The following is a 15885-nucleotide window of genomic DNA, read 5'->3' as shown; positions in this document are numbered from 1 at the left end:
CTAACTAATGACGGAATTTCACTATCTGACTAATATAGTTATACTTTGCTAATCCGATATTTATATCAAATTCTTATATAACAATCATCTTGCGCCTTTACCTACAATGGCGGCTCCAAATTCTAGCTGCAGTTCCTCAAAAGCAAAGGCAGAAGCTATTTGCAGATCTCTCGAGGAACTTGCACTTGACCTATATATTGGGGAGTGCTCTGATAGCTTCAATCCGTTGAAATTTCCAGGAAGCTTAGGGGTATTGCCTATGGACATAATCTGGATGATTCTCGATGAGATTGTGATGGGGGACGGTCGATTAACCCATGGTAGCATCTGAGACATCCGGAAACTGTCGTATGCCACTAACAGATCAGTGTCAAAGCACATGAATAATTATCTACAAACCAAAAAGCCTTTGATGTATCTCTCAGAGAGCCTGAGCGAAGTGAAATGGAGCCCATGGAGAGATACCATCTGGGGCCCTATGGGTATGGATAGTTCACGTCCACAACATCGAGCCTCTCCCCATTAAGGACGATGTCGAGACGAAATCTGATCTTCTCACAGATATAATCTGCTCCGAGTGTCCCGCTTGTTTTGAGTGGATTTCAAACCGCATCTCCGGGCTAGAATGCTCTGGGTTCAATTCAAATGGTTGGAACTTTGTGTCTCTTGCCATACGAGCTGGGTCAATGACCATGCTGAGGTATTTCTTTACAAAGCAGCCCGAGACATTGCCATTGCTTTGCTCATTTTCGAATTATCTATCTGCTACTATAGACAGGCCTATCCATATCTTCATCAAAGACAGGGATGTTCATTTCATTGGAAAACTTATGGAATTTCTTGAGCCCCGGCTCAACAAAATCAATTATCCAGAAGCCTTCAGAAACGGAATTGCAGAGACTCCAGAGCTTAATGCCTTCAATTATGAACTGTCTAAATACAGGTCCTCTCTCTGCAGGTTCGCAACTCCCTATATGGCTGAGACATTGAAGGGAGTCGGTGTAGACCTTTGTGCATTCGAGGACGCATATCACGCCGCGATCTTCAACGGGCGAGACTTTTGGACTACCTTCATGAAAACTCCACACTTTCCAAGACAAACGAGCATTGGTTTAATGGTAAAACTGCTTTTGAATGCGCAGTTGAGGAAAATTGCATTGAATCGGTGCGGTGGCTCAAGCGACATAGAGGGAACGAGATTGGACAGACCGCGCGAATCACGCTGCTCAACAACGTTGCTTCTCGACTGACAAATGAAAGCGAGGTTATGCTTCAGGAACTTCTTTCCGTAGCCGAAGGGGTGATGCTTGATCCCTTTGAATCTGCAAGGTTGGTCCGAGCTATCGTGCGTGGATTGGTCCCGTTTGTGAAAGCTGAAGAAGGTAAAAGAGATGCAGGGGATTTGGCCGAAGACGAATTCCTGTTCTGGAAACGCCAACAAGAAGATCGAGCAATCAGAAAGTGTGCTCTGATTTTAATGGTCTCTTGGAAGGTTCTGGCGAATGGTAGTCAACCGGTTACAGGGGACATCGTTCGTCCGTCAACGGGTCTCGCCACCGATCTTGCCATCGCAGTCAAGAAATTCAATAGCGCGAGTGACACGACTCAGCTAGCTGGATTACAGCGCTTGGCTTGTACTATCAAACGACTTTTCGTTTGATCTCAGTGCGGCATTACGGTGTTGGCTTTAAGGTGAAACAGTGACTCGTTCAGGTTCTTAATTCGGGTTTTCACGGTTTTCAGTTCGTTGAGTATTCATATTTATCGAGTTACATATATTTCCATAAAGTGAAGAATTGAAGAAATTTCGAAATTTTACAAGTAGACACGGTATATAAGAAATTTTGAGACTCGCAATCCTGGTCGTTTTGTCTGCATTCTTCTAGTGCTTCCCGCTTGGGAACAGAATATGCTCCTCACTATCACCGCCATGTGATTGCGTCCCGTAATTCGTTCGGTCTCCATTGGCCGAGACAACCACTGTTATTTGCGCTCCTTCCGACTCGGATATAAGTTCAAAGTTGCTCCTCCTCCTACGAGAAGCGGCTGACTTGGAGGTCGGGTGGACCGAACCAAGCTGATAGGATCGCGACGTGTCGTTATTACGGTATGAGTTAACGGTGGATGCGAAGGCTTTGAACAGGGGGCCGTAGGTTGGAATGCATGAAACAATGACCTAGCAGGCTTGTTAGTTTGACGATGAATTATACCCATGCGAGAACAGTATTTCCTTACTCCAAGGCTGACTTCAATACAAGACCAGATCACAATGTTCTTGCTGTCAGTGTACGTTTTCAAGTCCTTGACCGTGAAGATCCGGATAATTTGGATTATGGTAACAAAAAATCCGAGTGCAAAGAGGGCGGCGAGAATTAGTTTCTGCTTCAATCGAAGTTGTAGTCTCCAAAGCACGGGCAACGGTAGGGCGATAATGATCAGGTCCAACCCAATACTTGTACCTGCGAGGGCAAAATAGAATGGAATTGCGTCAATACATGTTCCCTTGATTGATGAATTCCATTGTTTTGCAACCTGAGGCTGGTTAGAATCTCGCAAGACGAAGAGAAAGAGTAAGCTCACTGGTATGCATGAAACCGAGATGATGACGGCGAAGATCAGTTGATTGATGACGCAGACCACAATGGCAGCAATTATAACTTTTCGGTATAACTTAACGACTCCTGCGATTCGCAGGTACGAAGTCAACAGTGCAACCTTGAAGCCGAGAAGTGCGAGACAGTAGACTGGGCCTCCAAAATATTGAACCTGCAAGTCGATTCACTACGAGTAAGCTTCAATTGACCCGTTCGACGATATCTCAAGACTCACCTTGCTAAATTGAATGACGTTCTCTTCTGGAAAATAAGCAGCGCTGAGACCTTGTCCCCATCTTGTTTCTATAACAACCCGTTAGTCATATCTCCTGTAGAGCTACACTGTTTAGCGCAAGTGTATACTCACGAACCACCGCGATTGCTGCGTAAGCTGCTGCAAAAATTGAACTGGCCAATGCTGCGTAATCATCGACCCATGGAGTTCTGTTTGTCGAGATGCGTACATAGAAACGTAAACAGATGGCTAGGAGGGCGCTCGTGGAGAAGACCAGGCAGATCGTGATCACCCGGGGGATTTCACTATTAGGGTCTGACCGATGGAGGTTGTATACCCAGCCCATTGTGTAGTGTAGGCATTACACTACTCAAGGGTTCTCTTCGAAGAAAAGAGGCGTCGTGTTAATCATGAAGAGCAGTAGTCTGGCTCAGGTCTTATTATAACTCACGAATCCTTCAGACTTAGGAGGCAGATCTAGCGGCATTGAGGGATTTTGCAGAGTCGAGAAGAATTATTGCAGGGATTAAAACTTTGTTCGAAAGGAACCCTGATCCTTGGAACAATAGAGTTACTTCTCCGTTACCGATTCTCTCTCTTTGTGGTATCCTCCTATGCCTTCGGCGGCCTTCTATATTCAAGTATCCGAGCTAATGCACAATATCATTCCTGAAGAGCAAAACTTCTACGATCACATTTTCTATCTAGGCCATGACTTTGGCCCAGCATCAAGTCACGTTCCATGGGTGAGGATTTATAAATGCTCGGCTGGGACCAATCTCCCGGCTCAGTCGGCTAAATTAATCGATAATCTACTTAGGTATTAGCCGAAGTTACTACGCAGGGACCAATGTACCTAGTGAGTTAGCGTACGCCAGAGCAATCGGGATGAAGAATTGCCCGTGTTGAAATAGGCGGATGATGTGCTTCCGATGTGGGCGGGCTGGAATAACTGGCGATATTTCATTGGTGGAGGATTTACAGTTAACCTTGAAGCCTGCGCTACGGTGCTGGTTCAATCCTAAGAATGCTGTTGCCATCATTAAAATAACCTCATTGGACGTAATGGGACTCCACCAACTCAGATGCTTCTGCTGCGATTCTACATTCTACTAGTACTGTATACGAAGTAGCTCGAGTGTTGAGAAGTACTTTATCGGCTATGCGTGGTGATCCCTCGAAGATTTCTTAAAACCTTGCCAGCCCTTCTTTCCAAACACCTCAGACATTTTCCTAGACCTCCTCGTAAACAGTCCCTTCGCCGTTAGTCGAAGTCTATGCAAATTGGAGAAACTCGTTGTTTAAAGCTTAAATCTTGCTAGTCTTCTGGACTAACAGTCCGACTCGAAGGCTTACATCAAGATACACGTCTTCAACAAGGTGATCGCAGTCGGTGTAGCGATTTACGCGCGTTTTCTATCAAGGCTCCTCGGGTGAAACGTGCTCTCAGGAGTGTCGGTTGTGTTTTCTTCACGCCCGAGGCGCATAATGATTTTGTGTAGTCAACATCACTAAACCCGTAAGAAGCGTCTCCGACAGGGATCAAGGAACTGGTCGTTCGCAATAGATTGAGTTTTCAGATTCATTTCCCACGAAAAGTCTTGATGGGTTCAACAAGGTTACTTGGTCCCCACAGTAATGCACAGCCTACCAACTGTACTGTAAGCCTTCCGCTAGGCGGGGACTTAAGTTTAACTAAAATCCTTCATAACCCCGCTCGACCATAATGTGGGATCGAGACTTACCTCCACTTGCTTAAAGTTCTTGTTGTTGAAAATGGTCTATTTTAGAGCGTGCAGTAGTATCCAAACGAAATAGCCGTCGTCTAAGCGAAGCCGACCAACCCCTTGATTTCTGTTGTCCCGTTGGAATAAAAGCCAGGGGACTTCAGACCCGTCATTCTGGTACAAGCTACCTTATCCAAAGTTCAACCAGAATGGCTTTCTGGAAGTTCCTTGTAGCTTCGCTGTTGGCAGCTTCGTCGCTGGCTACGGCTTCGACAGCTTGTCGCTGCTTTCCTGGTGACGCGTGTTGGCCGTCTCAGGCAGCCTGGTCTCAATTCAACCAGTCTGTTGATGGTCGTTTGATTAAGACCACCCCTTTGGGAGCTCCCTGCCATGCTCCCAACTATGACGCCGACACTTGCGCGACATTGAAGTCAGGATGGTTGCTTCCGGAGGAACAGTATGTTGTTTCGTGATTCGCATAGTCGAACTATCAAGGGTCATCGAGTTGACCTGCCTTTTAGTTATGATTCCTCCTCCTCTGTTATGGCACCTTTCTTTGCCAATGGCACATGTGATCCGTATCATGCCATATCTAAGCCCTGCGCCTTGGGCAATTACGTTCGCTACAGTGTTAATGTGAGCTGTCCGGAGCAAATTGCGACTACAATCAAGTTTGCGACGAAACACAACATTCGTCTGGTTGTTCGAAACACAGGTCATGACTACAATGGCCGATCCACTGGAGCTGGTGCTTTGGCTATCTGGACCCACCATCTCAAGGATCTCGAGATTCATGACTACAAGGATCAACATTATGAGGGCCAGGCCATCACAATGGGTGCCGGTGTCCAGGGTTTCGAAGCATATGAGCTTGCAGATGCGAGTGGCTACCAGGTCGTTGGAGGAGAATGTCCTACCGTTGGCCTTGCTGGCGGATACTCTCAGGGTGCTGGGCATTCTGCGCTCGCTTCGCGCTATGGCCTCGCCGCTGACCAGGTGTTGAAGTGGGAAGTCGTCGATGGCCAGGGCAACATCATCACTGCCACTCGCGACAATGATTACTCAGACATCTTCTGGGCTCTTAGCGGTGGTGGTGGTGGCACCTACGGTGTCGTCTACTCTATGACCTCGAAGGCCCACCCTGCTACCCCGGTCTCTGGTCTCAATTTGACCTACTATACCACCAATCTCACTCTGGATACCTTCTACGAGACTATTGAGGTTTTCCACACTAACCTGCCTGCAATCGTCGATGCCGGTGCCATGGCGATTTGGTACTACACCAACGCTTTCTTCTCAATTTCCCCAATCACGGCCCCCAATATTCCAGTTGCCGATCTGATCGCTCTGGTCAAGCCTTTCACCGACCATCTTGACAGCCTCAACATCAACTATACCATGTCAGCTAGCCAGTATGATACCTACTATGACCAGTTCCAAGCCATGCAAGGCACCATCGAGGTCGGCACAGCGCAGTATGGAGGCTGGCTCGTCCCGAGATCGGTTGTGGAGAACAACAACACGGCTTTGGTCCAGGCATACCGCGAGATCACTGAGGCTGGTGCTACCTTCATTGGTGTCGGCCTGAATGTTTCCAAGAAGGGGGACGTTTATAACGCAGTTCTCCCTGCCTGGCGTGAAGCTCTGATTGATACTACCTTGACCACCCCGTGGGAATGGGATGACCCGGCCCTGATGCTGGAGAGACAGAACCTGATGACTGATGTTTTCCTTCCTAAGTTGGAGGCACTGTCTCCTAACTCGGGCGCCTACATGAACGAGGTTAGTTTATTTGAGTCTTTGCTATTGTTTTTGTCAGTGCGTAATACTTACTATCTCTTAAAGGGCGACTTCCGCCAGCCGAACTTCAAGAAGGCCTTCTACGGCGTGAACTATGATGCCCTCCGAAAGATCAAGGCGAAGTACGACCCGAACAGCGTCCTGTACGGCAAGACTAACGTCGGATCTGACGAGTGGCGTGAGCGTGAGGATGGGCGACTTTGCCAGGTCTCTCAGTGGCAGCCGGATTGGGTCGAGTTTGGCACTGTGTATTAATATAGAGCGTAAATTGTGTAGAATCTTGCCCAGGGCTTGACTTCAATTTGGTGCTAGACAGTCATGAAAAAAGGAGGAGCCAGCAAGTGGATGATCATTCTGTTCAGATCAACTATTGTACATATTTACACAGTCATCAACATGCTGGCATTTTTGTACCATGTCAACAACGGGTTTTCCCCATTCCTCGTCTCCGTATCTTCGACATAAGCCCAGCGGTCCACAAAGTCCTCATGACTCATGACCTGAGTCAATTTACCAGTGACTGCACGATACATGTCCTCAATGACGTTAAAGTCAGTGGGGAAGAAGATATCAAAGTAACCTTGATGAACCTATAGAAAAATCATTAGCTTAGCCCGCGAAATTGAACCATCCAAATTGAGGGAACTTACAAATGGAGTCGTCACGGGCACGGTTCGCCGCTGGTATCGAGTCTGCACCACGGGTGCATTCAATCCAGGTACTGCGTCTGGCAAGGAACTGAAATCACTTGCCACAAGACGGTGGGCTGGGAAGTACTGATTCAACACGTCGAAGAACTGCATCAGTCTGGTTGGGATATATTCGGGCAGGGAGAACTCCTTCCCAAAGGGTGGCGCGGAGCGGATGCCACGAAGGTACCAAGGACCAAGTGGACTGTGGAATGGGCGCCGGGATGCAGCTTGGCGGACGCGCAAAAAGCGAGCGGCAACAGGGTCGAGCTGTGTGTTGAAATATTCGTGGAACTCGCCGTCCGCGTCGATCAGCACTCCACCTTGCTGTGGGAGCTCGGTACGACTGTTGTAGCGGACGGTGTCATGACCGAAGTTATCGAACACCTCAAGGGCAAGGAAAAAGCAGGGGGAATGCACATATGTATCCCAATCGAAAATAGACCGGTTAATGATCTCGACGCGGTCTCGATGGCCCTTGGAATTGAGGGTCTCCAGCAAATTTTTCGTCTGCAGATCTGCGAGGGCAGGCGAAATCTCAATGATCTTGTACTTGGTGCGCTGGTACACCTCGTAATCTGTATCACGAATGAAATCGAGAATGTTCAACATCATTGTTCCGTTTCCAGCACCCATCTCGTAGATGATCAGGTCGTGATATGGATACAGCGTGAGCTTGTAATTTGAGACAAGATACCGGGCAATTGTCTCGCCGTAATATGGCCTGAACAATTCGGTCGGTGTATGCCAGAGTTGCCGCGCGATATCTGGCTTCTTCTCATCGAGTAGGTCCTCAAACTCCGTGTATCTCTGGCCTAGGAGCCGATGAAAGGCAGGTCCGTCTTCGATGCTATTGAAGTCAAATGGCTCGCCGGGACTGAAGATGGTCGCATGTTTCGAAAAATAGCCGTAATGCGGGTTATACAAACTGTCTGCAAAGGGGATATTAGAGATTGCTTCTCAGTCTCCCGAACAAGTTCGACCTTCCCAACCTACCGTCGATAAACTCGCGGGTCAGCATCTTAACCTGCCGCGGGCGCTCGCGCCGATTCCGCAGGTCCTTCGCTGTCACCGTTGGATATGACCAGTACTCCTCGTCGATGTTCTTTGGGTAGTCCCCGCGCTTCGTCCAGAGCAAGCCATCGCCCTGGGATTTGCGCTTAGTGGGTGTCCGCCGGGTGAGAAATGTGCGTGTTTGGCGGGAGACTGAGGATGGCGGCCTTCGCAGTGACTGGCAGGCCGGATGCCGAAAGAGCTGTCGAAACAGCTGGTTGAGGACGGGCGAGTCCATGGTGCTTGAAGCGAAAGGTTAGAAGCACGGAGATCGGTGGATATGGGGTCAGTAATGGAGCTTTCTTGCAGCCTCAGGCAGCAGTTCACGTGCCTGAAGCCATTGGCTGCACCTTGTTCATCGCAAGCAAGTTTCGAGGTTCTGACGTTGAGTCCTATATTGAATCTTTACTTTATTTCCCTCTAATCACATTTACTCAATCTTGAGTTTGAAACAAGCATCAAATCACCATTACGCTATCATTTTGAGGTCCGTCAACTGGCCACCAGATTGAGCACGATCGTGGTCCGAGCGCCCTATCCCAACCTTTCATCAAGCTCATTTCATCGGCCTTGAGCTAGAGAGCAACTCGGAATTAACCCACAATGCCGGACCATTCCGCAGTCTACATTGGTTCTGCATTCGTGGCCGGAGTCTCTCTGGGCCTTGTGTGCAGAGAAGTTCTTTATCCGCATGGTCATCATGAAAAGTCGGCAGACTCCAATCCAGCATCACACGCACTTGTCGCGCGGTCAGGTCCCCCGGCAATTGTGGAGGGTATCCAAGGATGCATTGGAAATACACCGTTGTTTCGCATCAAGTCCTTATCCGACGAAACAGGGTGTGAGATCCTGGCCAAGGCTGAAGTATGTACACAGAATATGGCTGCGGCGTAGTGAAAATATATCTAACCACTCTGTGTTCAGTTTTTGAATGGTGCAGGCCAGAGCTCGAAGGACCGTGTAGCGCTCAGTATGATCGAAATAGTGAGTCAATACTGTGTGATTAATCTACACATCGAGTTCAAATATACTAACATCCAATTTGGCGACAGGCTGAAGAAAAGGGCATCCTCACACCATATTCTGGTGACACAATTTACGAGGGCACCTCAGGTTCAACTGGAATTTCTCTTGCGAGTCTTGCTCGTGCTAAAGGATTTCTAGCTCATATGTATGTGCTATGACGCCATTGCCTTCACTCCAAATACTAAGTCCACCAAACAGCTGCATGCCTTCAGACCAGGCAATTGAAAAATCAAATCTACTCCTAAAGCTAGGCGCCATAGTCGACCGCGTGCCTCCAGCTCCCATCGTCGAAAAAGAAAACTTTGTCAATCGTGCGCGAGCACTCGCCCAAAAGCACACAGAATCAACGAGTGTCCCCGTTACTTCTGAAGAAAACGGCCACCTAGAGACGCACGAGCTCAAAGTCCGCGGCCGTGGGTTCTTCGCAGACCAGTTCGAGAACGAGGCCAATTGGCGCGCTCACTACGCCGGCACTGGTCCGGAAATCTACGCCCAGTGCAATGGGAAGATTGATGCTTTTGTGGCCGGTGCAGGCACTGGCGGCACTATCTCTGGTGTAGCGCGGTATCTCAAGCCACTGCTTCCTAATATCACCATCGTACTTGCGGATCCGCAAGGAAGCGGGCTGTATAACCGAGTGCGTTATGGTGTTATGTTTGACTTGAAGGAGCGGGAGGGTACGCGCCGACGGCCGCAGGTTGATACTATCGTCGAGGGCATTGGAATCAATCGTGTCACTGCGAATTTTGAGGCTGGCAAGGAGTTGGTTGATGATGCGGTGCGTGTGACTGACGCTCAAGCACTAGCTATGGCTAGATTTCTAGTGGAGAAGGATGGAATCTTCATTGGAAGCAGCAGCGCGGTCAATTGTAAGTTTCTTTACCTTCTTGGTTGGGCCATTGGGATGAACATGCTAACATACTTACTTTACAGGCTTCGCTGCAGTTAAGACAGCGCAGAAGCTTGGCCCAGGTCACCGAATCGTGACTGTCTTGTCTGATTCTGGATCACGGCATTTGTCTCGATTCTGGGCCAAAGCTGGAGATGTTGGAGGAGCGGTTGACACAAAGTTGGAAGATGTGCTTAATGCCCGTGATGAGGACTTTCAATAGATGTAGCCTAAGGTATGTATAATAGTACAAGCGGGATGATATCCCATAACCATCCAAGCCAGAAAGCCAACGAGCAGCCAGTACTCTGTATACTCTATTCATACCAGGCTGTGGTGTCTCAATGGAGACTTCTTGGGAGTCACCGAGACGTAACGACTCGGTAACGGGCTTTCCAGAAGAATTGCGGACAGCTTAGACGGTGAAGATGCTCCGCTGACGAGCATGACCTCGTCATGGTTATTCACATCGTGGTCATCATCACTATCCACTAGATCTTCAAACTCACGATGGCCGTGCGAGCGTGGGGAAGGTAGTTCAACATCATACTCTTCAACAAGGGTGGGTCCATCAACCTTGGACTCCTCGACGGCAGTGGCGGAAGTCTCGGACTGTTTTTCCTCGTCGTGACCAGGCTCGTCATCGTCTGGATCAAAAATAATTACCTTACTCTCCGTCTCATATTGCACAGATTCGAAAGTAGCAGTATTGGGAGCGGTCATGGCCACCGTAGCACGTTGCTCGCCCGCCCAAACATCATCTCCAACCCAACTGCGGAGTAACTCAAACTCGACCTCTGCCTGGGAGCGCTCCGATAGCTCGGTCATAATCTGAAGCCAAGAGAGCCCCGATCGACCTGCTAGTGATTCCAGGGTTTTCAGCTCAGCCTGCGACCATGGCGCTGAAAGTTCGGGCGGGCACGCCCGGCGATCGCTCCAGTGAACCTGATTCCACTGATAGATCTGCGTCAGTGTGCGACCTGGTAGGGCATTCTGGACCTCTTTCCAAGTTCTTCCTTGTGCATATCGCATGCAGACTATCAACTTGACGTCGTCGGGCGAGAATTTGGTATGAGGCTTGATCGGCGAGTATTTTAATGGCGAGTGGGCGGTAGTTCGGGAGTGAGGCGATACCGGTGAAGGTGAATCATATGGTAAATTGTGATATTGGACTGCCACATCGCTCGTTATTGGGCTTTGTTCCGAGTGGTTGCCCTGATCATGTCGTTCAGGCTCTGTACCCGGTTGGTCGTGCACAGACAGATCGGCTTGGGCAGATAAATGGCGACTGGCATCAATCCGACTTGTAATTAATGACTCTATGTTTCGGTTTTCGTCGACGGGCTTAATTTGACAATCAAAATCTCGCTTGTTCGTAGTTTTGACCTGGCGTGGGAATGGCAGAGGCGATGATGGCCACTCCTCTTGCAGCGGGTCGTCCGATTCGTCGCCGTCGGCAACTTTGGCAAAAGACCAGTCGCGCGCCACGGGGCTTGACTGATGCTTGCGCTTCGCCCGAGATCGGCTTTTGCTCGGGGTTGGTGTCGCTAGGGCTTTCCCATCCTGACGCGATCGTGGTTGACGTCTTCGCGGAACTGTCCATAGCGATCCGGACCCTGGTGGAGAGGGTTGTCGGGAAATGTTTGGGAGCTGAGGGGTTAGGTTGGCGCGTCGCTCCTCAAGTTTGGGCGTCGTGAATAGCGGTGGCAGTTCAGGGGCTTGCCAGAGAGGGTCTCTTGGGCCGGGGTCCTTCTCGATATGGTGCAGTGCTGGTGAAGGCTTTTCTTTCGACACCGACGGACTGGATGCTGGGATTCCAGACCCGGGGCCAGAGGACGCCAACGCGGAGTGACAAAGGAAAGCACTTGCATCATTTCCGGCTGTGCCAGAGCCCAATAACTCGTTCTGGGGACTGTGCTCCGAAGCAGCATCGTGAGTCTCGACCGCATCCTCATCTTGGGCGTGCGCCTCCTCGTCGTCTGAGCCGAAGGGGTCTGTTTCCCAGGGCTTTTCTTTGTTTCCAATATCGGTTTCCTCATGCATGGCCTGTAAGTGACCATTATTGACTACGATCTCGCCGGTTTCCAGGTCAATCTCATCGCCCACTTCCGAGAAATCATTGCCGTATTTTGCAAAAATTCCCTCAAAGATCGATTTCAGGCGCAAGTCATTCTGAGCACGCGCTGCTTGTAGATCCCACTCCTCCGACACTACTTCTGTGTCTTCCGGTGAGTCGGGGGTAAAGGTGAGTCGCGGTCGCTTCAGAGGGCGTTCAGTCATGTCATTCAAGGGCTCATGGTCATCCATATTCGCGTCGATGTTTGTGTTGCTTCGCGGGCAGAGAATCCACCGCGGCTCGAAATTCGTTGTCAAGTCGTTCGGCGCGACTGAAGAGAGGCTAAGGGATCGAGTAGGAACGCAGCATCGTTTGGCCGATGGAAAGCGAAGTCTGTAGATCCTCTCGTAGTATACTCATCGGCGAATGAATAAGGCGCGGAGAGGAAAATAAGAAAGTAGGACAGTTGGCATGTGCCACGCGCCGCGGTGAACGAGGCAAAAAGTTGAAAAACAAACGGCATGACGTGCCCGCCCGGAGCTCTCCCCCTCAACTTCAACCCTCCCCCCCTACACTGCATCCTCCTCCCCAGAGGTCGGACTGATCGCGACCTCTAAACGCCATGTATTGTCAGAAGTGTCGGACACCGCTCAAGTTGGATGGCTCACTGGAGTCGCTTAACCCGGCTGCTTTTGAGCTGCTCGTCAGTAAGCCGTGACCACTCGTGCCCAGCCGCATATTGATCCCTAACCAAGCTCTCGGTCTAGACTCTACGGGCAAGACACTCTCCGATCATGGCACTGCATCATCGCCACGAGCTTCCTACCCTGCAGACCATCGGAAACACTACGATAGGGCATCTCAAAATGCTACAACCCCGGTTTACAGGAGATCTATCCCTGCCCCACGGTCGGGGGACCAGCCTCATCCTCCAGGGATTCCACGAGCTGAGAGCGGGAATATGTCCTTCGTGATGCTTACAGAGTCCCAGTTTGTGCCTCCACCCATTGAAAGTGCCCTGCCAGCTCGGCCCAAGGGCAAGAGCACTCAGGGTCTAGGCCGTAATCAAGAGGATGGGTCATTTGCCAACCAGGTCGAGAAATCCAGCCGCCTGTTTGAGATTGTCTCGTCACGTTCGGATATCGACCACCCCATTTGCGTGGAATGCACAGATTTGCTAGTTGAGGCCTTGCAAAAACGACTGGCGGGTTCAACAAAGGAGCGCGACGCATATATTTCGTTTCTTCGAAATTTGAATACGGCGATTCCGACTACAGAAGAATTCGAAGCGGCTGAGAAATCCCTTCAAGAAAGCTTGGAAACCGAAAAAACAATGTTGGCAGAAATTGAAGCCTTGGAGCGAGAGAAGGCCAAATTGGATGAAGAGATTGGCTCTTTGGAAGAGCAGTCGCAACAGTTGGATGCAGACGAAGAGAGGTTCTGGCGCTCTCGGAATGGCTTTGCCCTGACGCTGGGAGAGTTTCAAACTGAGCGGGATGCATTGAACATGCGCTACGACCATGACTCGCAGCAGTTGGAGCGCTTACAGCGGACGAACGTCTACAATGACGCGTTTTGCATCGGTCATGATGGATATTTTGGTACTATCAACGGGCTGCGGCTGGGTCGGTTGGCTAATCCCTCGGTTGAGTGGCCCGAGATCAACGCTGCATGGGGTCAAACCTGTTTACTCCTGGCTACCATTGCAGAAAGGCTGGGCTTTCAGTTTCAAGGATATCGCCTTCGTCCACTGGGTTCCACTTCGCGGATTGACAAAATTGAGTACCCGGCACAAGCGTCCGGAACGGCTGTCAATGAACGTGGCGCCCCCAAAGTCACTCCACTGGATCTATTTTCGTCTGGCGACCTTCCGCTGAATCTGCCTTGGCTACATCGTCGCTTTGATAGCGGGATGGTGGCGTTCCTAGACTGCCTACGCCAGCTTGGGCAATTCGTTGCTACGACCCCTGTGCCAGTAGCATCGGGCCGTCGCGGTCAGGCCAGCGGCGCCACTGCTACTGCGCCGGGATTGAGGCTGCCCTACGAGATTAAGAAGGACCGTATTGGAGATGCCAGTATCAAGCTCGGATTCAACCAGAACGACGAGACTTGGACTCGGGCTTGCAAGTATACCCTCACGTGCTGCAAGTTCCTGCTCGCGCACGCTAGTAACGTCGCGAGTGCAGGCTCTAGTAACTCGGCGGCCGTTGCAGCAGCTGCCGTGGCAGCTGCTGAGCAGGGTCGGCAGACGTCTTCTTCTAGTCCTGCCAAGCCTCGAACATGAAAGAAGATCCTGGCTGGCTGCGACTCTGTTCAATCAAGGGGGTGATGTAGTGAAATTTGCATGCATCATCCTTTTTCAACAGCCCAACCCCCTTCCATTTTGTCGCTGGCCCCCTAGTCCTGATATTTGAGCAAGTCGGGCTCAGCTGAGCTGAGAGCCTAACCCCGAGATAGACCGAAGAGACTACTCGGTTTCTGCGATGCCCTATTACGGGAGGAGTCTCATATCGTGGTACTTTTGAGATGATGAACTATGTGGCTGTTAGCCCAAGCACGACATGCATCTCATCCACCCCCAAGCCCTATTGGCCCTTGATCTGTCCTCGATCGACGAAGCATAACTGCCAATCTCCCCCCCCCCCCCCCCCCCCCCTGTCATCTGCTGGTTGGATGCAGTACGCCCACTCGTCCGCTCGTGGCCTACGGATTACGGATCTGTTCCATTCATATCTGGCCTAAGCATCTGGCCCTCTCGGGGGTACGAGGAATCCACTTCCGCGATGCTTCCTGCAGCGGCGTTGTTGCGCCCGCCATGGCCACGATTCACCCTCCCTTTAATCCGGTCTGCGCTCAACATCCCAGTACCTGCATGCGATCCGAGCCGGTGAACGATGGCCCGTGGGGCGTGGGCCTATCGCCTTGGCTGCGGCAGATTTCTCCGGCGGTTTCGGTCGGCGTCTGAACGGTGGTGGTGGATTGTGGAGCAGGGTCCCACGCGGGTATCCTCTTTGTCTATTTTCTTCTACCCCCTGCTTCCTGATTACGATATCCACATTGTATGAGTGGGTTGAGTGGCTGCGCCTGTGTCTTGTTCCCACTCATCCACCTCATCACACCCCCAGTATGATCACCTTCTATCATGTAGCCGGAACACAAAGCACGCAGGACAAGACCCGATAAATAAAGCACCAAAAGGGATTCAAGCCACTCACGGGAGGACCGCTACTCGCGCGGCCCCGCATTTTAACAGCGAACCCTCAGATCGATACCTGTTCGAGATTAGCCCCCGGAGCATGCACGCAGGAGGGACGGGTGCCCGATCGTTCCACTCGCTACCCCCTGTACTTGTGCCTCATTCTCGACACTATTCAGTATTGAGCACCAACCACTGGGCCTGGGGCCATGGGCACGAGAGGTACATCCATACAAGGTACCAGGGCAAACGTACGAGTGATGCCCAGTACCTCTCGTTGCACCTTTCATCTATCGGCGACGAGGGGAGTCCTCCCCGACGGCGTCGATCCATGCAGCCCTCGATGCCTTGCCACCTTGACAGGCTAACACACACACTGATCGCATTTCATTCCATTTCCGGCCTCCGCGCGTTCGATTGTACGGACAAGTATGGCGTGGGTTCTAGCCCATTGCCAACGGGGCCAGGGCCGTTGTTCGCCCTTTTTGTCTTCCCTCTCGGTTCGATGTGGGCCCCGTTAGTTACCGGCCGGGCCCATGCCCCCATCTTGCTAATCGCTAGCTTGCTAATTGTCTGGAATCTCCAAATCATGGATGGAGTCTGGAGTCTCTACTCTATCA

At 50.7% G+C, this 15885-nt stretch overlaps 6 protein-coding genes across 6 annotated transcripts; 3 read left to right on the top strand and 3 right to left on the bottom strand.

Annotated features, from left to right (window-relative positions):
* Window positions 1–1882: 1882 nt before the first annotated feature.
* Window positions 1883–3175, bottom strand: N7458_004980 (putative integral membrane protein (Pth11); the record flags this gene model as incomplete). The annotated part of the gene is made up of 4 exons (XM_056908362.1): window positions 1883–2176; window positions 2236–2766; window positions 2830–2897; window positions 2962–3175. The coding sequence occupies 4 exons, from the start codon at window positions 3173–3175 to the stop codon at window positions 1883–1885; spliced, it is 1107 nt and encodes a 368-aa protein (XP_056766980.1).
* Window positions 3176–4765: 1590 nt separating this feature from the next.
* On the top strand, window positions 4766–6611 carry N7458_004979 (FAD-dependent oxidoreductase; the record flags this gene model as incomplete). The annotated part of the gene is made up of 3 exons (XM_056908361.1): window positions 4766–5013; window positions 5078–6338; window positions 6402–6611. 3 exons carry the CDS (start codon window positions 4766–4768, stop codon window positions 6609–6611), a joined length of 1719 nt encoding a protein of 572 aa, XP_056766979.1.
* Window positions 6612–6736: 125 nt separating this feature from the next.
* N7458_004978 (class I SAM-dependent methyltransferase) lies at window positions 6737–8336 on the bottom strand (the record flags this gene model as incomplete). Its single annotated transcript, XM_056908360.1, has 3 exons — window positions 6737–6946; window positions 7007–7977; window positions 8042–8336. 3 exons carry the CDS (start codon window positions 8334–8336, stop codon window positions 6737–6739), a joined length of 1476 nt encoding a protein of 491 aa, XP_056766978.1.
* Window positions 8337–8701: 365 nt separating this feature from the next.
* Window positions 8702–10236, top strand: N7458_004977 (putative cysteine synthase; the record flags this gene model as incomplete). The annotated part of the gene is made up of 5 exons (XM_056908359.1): window positions 8702–8962; window positions 9023–9082; window positions 9151–9269; window positions 9323–9993; window positions 10058–10236. 5 exons carry the CDS (start codon window positions 8702–8704, stop codon window positions 10234–10236), a joined length of 1290 nt encoding a protein of 429 aa, XP_056766977.1.
* Window positions 10237–10334: 98 nt separating this feature from the next.
* On the bottom strand, window positions 10335–12320 carry N7458_004976 (Myb-like DNA-binding domain protein; the record flags this gene model as incomplete). Its single annotated transcript, XM_056908358.1, has 1 exon — window positions 10335–12320. The coding sequence occupies one exon, from the start codon at window positions 12318–12320 to the stop codon at window positions 10335–10337; it is 1986 nt and encodes a 661-aa protein (XP_056766976.1).
* A 371-nt stretch (window positions 12321–12691) lies between these two features.
* On the top strand, window positions 12692–14353 carry N7458_004975 (beclin 1; the record flags this gene model as incomplete). The annotated part of the gene is made up of 2 exons (XM_056908357.1): window positions 12692–12776; window positions 12837–14353. The coding sequence occupies 2 exons, from the start codon at window positions 12692–12694 to the stop codon at window positions 14351–14353; spliced, it is 1602 nt and encodes a 533-aa protein (XP_056766975.1).
* Between the last annotated feature and the right edge of the window lie 1532 nt (window positions 14354–15885).

This window comes from Penicillium daleae (assembly GCF_028827525.1).
Source record: "Penicillium daleae strain IBT 16125 chromosome Unknown utg000005l_segment0_segment0, whole genome shotgun sequence".
Lineage (NCBI taxonomy): Eukaryota > Fungi > Ascomycota > Eurotiomycetes > Eurotiales > Aspergillaceae > Penicillium > Penicillium daleae.
Note: the sequence above shows the minus strand (reverse complement) of the source record. Positions and strands in the feature narration are given on the sequence as shown.